The sequence below is a fragment of the Penaeus vannamei genome, chromosome 16 (assembly GCF_042767895.1).
Source record: "Penaeus vannamei isolate JL-2024 chromosome 16, ASM4276789v1, whole genome shotgun sequence".
Classification (NCBI taxonomy): Eukaryota; Metazoa; Arthropoda; class Malacostraca; order Decapoda; family Penaeidae; genus Penaeus; species Penaeus vannamei.
Window position 1 is genome coordinate 20,529,179 of NC_091564.1, and position 5,000 is coordinate 20,534,178.

Here is a 5,000-nt window from a genome sequence, read left to right on the forward strand (position 1 = left end):
TGGTGTTGCCAGTGTTGTTGTCACTGGTGTTGCCATTGTTGTTGTCACTGGTGTTGCCATTGTTGTTGTCACTGGTGTTGCCATTGTTGTTGTCACTGGTGTTGCCAGTGTTGTTGTCACTGGTGTTGCCAGTGTTGTTGTCACTGGTGTTGCCAGTGTTGTTGTCACTGGTGTTGCCAGTGTTGTTGTCACTGGTGTTGCCAGTGTTGTTGTCACTGGTGTTGCCATTGTTGTTGTCACTGGTGTTGCCAGTGTTGTTGTCACTGGTGTTGCCAGTGTTATTGTCACTGGTGTTGCCATTGTTGTTGTCACTGGTGTTTGGTGTTGCCATTGTTGTTGTCACTGGTGTTGCAATTGTTGTCGTCACTGGTGTTGCCAGTGTTATTGTCACTGGTGTTGCCATTGCTGTTGTCACTGGTGTTGCCATTGTTGTTGTCACTGGTATTTACCTTGTTGTTGTTATCACTGCGTTACGTTGCAATGGCATTGTTGCTGTCACTGGTGTTGCCATTGTTGGGCCGTCACTGGTGTTTTTATTGTTGTTGTTATTGCTGGTGCTTGCCATTACATTTGTTGTCACTGGTGTTGCCATTGTTGTTGTCACTGGTGTTGCCATTGTTGTTGCCACTGGTGTTGTCATTGTTATCACTACTACTGTCACACTCATCACCAAGATCATTATCATCATTATCATACCAAAGCAACTGATCATCTCTTTCATCATTAACATCACCATCATCATCACCATCATAATTATCCAATGAAAAGAGGAGGTGTTTACATAAAAAGAGATGTTTGCAGTTCATTATTTCTGATTCGACAATTATGTTTATTTTTTGCCGACGGAATTAATTAAATCTATCTATAGCGTAAATACGTGCTTCAAATACATGTGCGTGTGTGATTGTGTGGATGTATGTGTATATGTGTGTGTGTGTATATGTGTGTATATGTGTGTGTGTGCGTGTGTGTTTGTATGCGTGTGTATGAGAGTGTGTGTATGTGTGTGTGTGTATATGTGTAGGTTGTGTGTCTACTTTCACACTAACGCAAAGACACATAACCACACATACAGACATAAGCACACAAACAAGCACAAATACACATGCAAACGCACAAATACACATGCAAAGAAACAAACACACACACAAACATACACACAAGCACACACACACACAAACGCATGTACAGCTCTGTAACCGCGCCTAAATCCATCTCCATTCCATAAGCCTTGAAATAAGAGGAACTTAAGCTTAATTCACAGGTATACATAGTCACCCGCCCCCCCCTCCCACCTCCTTCTCTCTTCCTTCACCCCCTCTCCCCTCTCCTCTCCCCTCTCCTCTCTCCACTCTTCCCTCTCCCCTCCCCGCCTTCGCCTCTCAAAACCTGAATGTTTAAAGCAGAAAGACTCATGATTATGTGGGTTGCGTGTGGGTGTAGCTGCAAGTGCGTGCGTGTGTCTGGGAGGTATGGGGGGTGTGAGGTCGGGAGGGGGTATGTGTATGTATGTGTATGTATATGTGTATGGATATGCGTTATGTATACACGTTTTTTTTCCGAGGATGTGTGGGATTTTTCATATGTGTAGCCACGAACGCACACACACGGAAACATGTATAAACACACGCACGCACACACACACACACACATTTGCTCATTTATTTATTCGCATGTGAACGTATTCATATGTATGTTTGCCAGTCAATGTCACTGGCTCTGCATGCATCAAACGTTGCAAGCACTCAGGGTTGTGCAATCTACTGTATAACTTGTATAACTGTATAACTGAGTGATTGTGTAATATATGTATTTTCCTTTTTTAATGCGATTTTGTGTTTGTGTATGTTTCTTTTAATAGTTTTATTTCTGTCCCTATTTTAGTTTTTTTTATGATTGTGTCTCTGCATCTCTTCCTGCTCCATTTTTTCTCTTTCATTTTAATTTTCTGTCCATCTGCCTCTCCTTCCCTCTCTCTCTCTCTCTCTTCCTCTTTCTCATTCTCCTTCTTTTTCTGTCTGTCTCTCTCTCTTCTCTCTCATATCGGCCTCTCCTTCCCTCTCTCTCTCTCTCTCTTCCTCTTTCTCATTCTCCTTCTTTTTCTGTCTGTCTCTCTCTCTTCTCTCTCATTCTCGCTCTTTTTCTCTCTCTTACTCTCTCTCTCTCTTTATCTGTCTCCCTTCCCCCCCCTCTCTCTCTCTTTCTATCCCTTCCTCCCTCCCTCCCTCCATTCTACCCTCCCTCCATCCTACCCTCCCTCCCTCTCCCCCATCCCACCCTCCGCCTCTCCCCCATCCTCCTCTCCTCCCTCCTCCAACATTTCCATCTCTATGGAGACTCTCCCTCAGCATCCAGCACAGGAGATAATCACAGGAGGAGGATCGGATAATGACATGAGAAGAGTGAATAGGGGGAGCAGAGAGGAAATCATAAGAAAGGAGGGGAAGAAGAAGAATGGAGAAGGTTGGGGAATGAAGAGAATCTAAGGAGACAAGATGGGGTTGATGAATGTGAAAGTGAGGGAATGATGATGATAATAAGGAACATAAGGGTAATAACTGCTGCATGATGAATACAATGCTAATGTTGATAGTAAGGATGGTGATATAAAAAGAGATAACAGTAATGAGGATGATGATGACAATAATAATAATAATAATAATAATAATAATAATAATAATAATAATAATAATAATAATAATAATGATGATGATGATAATGATGATAATGATAATAATAATGATAGCAATAATGATAGTAATAATGATGATAATAATAGCAACAATGATAATAATAATAATAATAATGATAATGATAGCAGTAATAACAGTGATGATGATGAGGATGATAAAAATGATGACAATAAAAACAACAGTTACAATATAAACAATAGTCGAAAACAAGAACATAAGCAAAAACAACAAAACCAATAATAACAATAATGACAGCGCCAAAATCTATGATAATAATGATGATAGCAATGATGATTCATGATTCAATAATGATGATGATCGTGCTAGTGTATGTGTGTATGTGTGTGTGTGTATGTGTGTGTGTGTGTGTGTGTGTGTGTGTGTGTGTGTGTGTGTGTGTGTGTGTGTGTGTGTGTGTGTGTGTGAGTCTGTGTGCGTGTACTAACATATTCCATTATCTAGGAAAAGCCATTCCAAGTCAGGGAGGTAATAGAATGTATTTGTGCCAAGATTCTTGCCATCACACACGCGGGCTTTCAATAGACTGTATTATTTGTGGATAGAAAAAAAATATTTTTCATTTCCTGTTGCTATGTCGTTTCTTTCTCTCCCTCTCTCACCTCCTTCCGCCTTTCCTTGCGATGATGACTCTTTTATCTGTATCTTTTTGTACTTGTCTTCCGCTTTCACCTGCTCTCTGTCTTTGCTTCTGTCTGTCCCTGTCTCTGTTTCTGTCTGTCTGTCTGCCTCTCTCTCTCTCTTGATCTCCTTTCTCTCTGTCTCTCTTTCTCTTGGTCATCCTCTTGTCTATCTGTCTCTCTCTCTCTTTATCTCTTCTCTCTATGTCTGTCTTTCTCTCTCTCTCTCTCCATTCCGTGTTGATCCAGACTCGGTTGCAAGCGGTAATGCACCTCTGAGTGCTGGATGGAAAACAGAATGTGAAGAGAGGGAGAGAGAGAGAGAGAGAGAGAGAGAGAGAGAGAGAGAGAGAGAGAGAGAGAGAGAGAGAGAGAGAGAGAGAGAGAGAGAGAGAGAGAGAGAGAGAGAGATAAAGCTAGAAAGAGGTAGACAGATAGATATATAGAGAGATAAAGCCAGAAGGGAAGCTCTTGTTGCCATCGTTAATTGTGTATATTCAAGCCTATCTACACACAAACATAATGCATTTGTACCAAACAATACACATACACACACAACTACTGTACACAGACACGCACACGCACACGCACACGCACACAGACACAGACACAGACACGAGCATTTGCACACGTTTACCCACACAATGTACCAACCAACACAGCCGGACAAAGAGAATTTCAACTGATGTCTTAAAGCGCAACGAAATGAAAAAGAAAATGATCATCACAATCATCACATTGATATTACCATTACCATCATAAAAAATAATGTCATTATCATCACCATCTTGTCAGTGGTGAAAATTGTGATTATGATTATGATAATTTCTCTTATTATCATTATTTATGATGTTAAAATCTAGGTCTTGATCTTTAAGCATCGGTATCATCAACATCGCCATTTTAGGGATTGTGAAGATACAAACTATGCTAACAAAATAATATCAATGGTAACAATAACGATAAAGACTCCGATCATTATGGACAACATTCCCCTCCACACATTCACAACCACAGCCAGCTCTATTCACATTATACGCGCCATTAGTTCCGTCATTAAACAAAATATCATTTCCCGTTTTCTTCAATAGCAAAAGCGAGCAAGGAAAGGAAACTGCGGCGGATCGGAAACTCAATGCCATAAAAATGAAACTGTATGTCCACTGAGGTCGTAACGTAACCGACGCGCGCACATTTTACCTCTTAATAGCAGATAGCGGGATACAGATCGGTTGCACGGATTGCACACGTGTGTACGCAAGGTGTGTGTACATGTGGTTGTGTGTGGACCCTCATATAGGACACGTGGATATGGGGATGCGTGCGGAAATGGAAAAATGCACACAAGCATGATTTATTGTTATTAGAGGCACGGTCCACGGTGACTAAAAATAAAATTTCCAATAACTGGATGAATTCAGTGAAATAGAAAGAAAATAATTCCAGTTGAATTTCTCATAGGCAGGAACAGTTCAATGAAAATGAAAAACAAGTTTCAAAGTTTCCAGCCGTGATCAACTAGTGCTGCCATCTATCGGATGGATCTGCGTCTTTAAAGCATCATCCTTTATACGCCGAACTTTCCGCTCGTTCTATCTCAGTTTTTGAGCTCATGGAAGATTTTTTTATTCATTTTCTTTCAGTTTTATACTTGAAAGAAGTTAAATGA

At 40.7% G+C, this 5,000-nt stretch overlaps 1 protein-coding gene across 1 annotated transcript in view; it reads right to left on the minus strand.

The window, feature by feature from the left end:
• LOC138864437 (5'-AMP-activated serine/threonine-protein kinase catalytic subunit alpha-like) overlaps nt 1-640 on the minus strand; it is an 891-nt gene extending 251 nt beyond the window's left edge. Inside the window, exons 1-2 of the mRNA XM_070131555.1 lie at nt 450-640; nt 1-95 (exon numbers count right to left, since the gene is read on the minus strand). The exon at nt 1-95 is cut by the window's left edge and continues 251 nt beyond it. Of these exons, the coding sequence (XP_069987656.1) occupies nt 1-95; nt 450-640 (286 nt within the window). The remainder of the gene's footprint in view (nt 96-449) is intronic.
• Nucleotides 641-5,000: the final 4,360 nt, after the last annotated feature.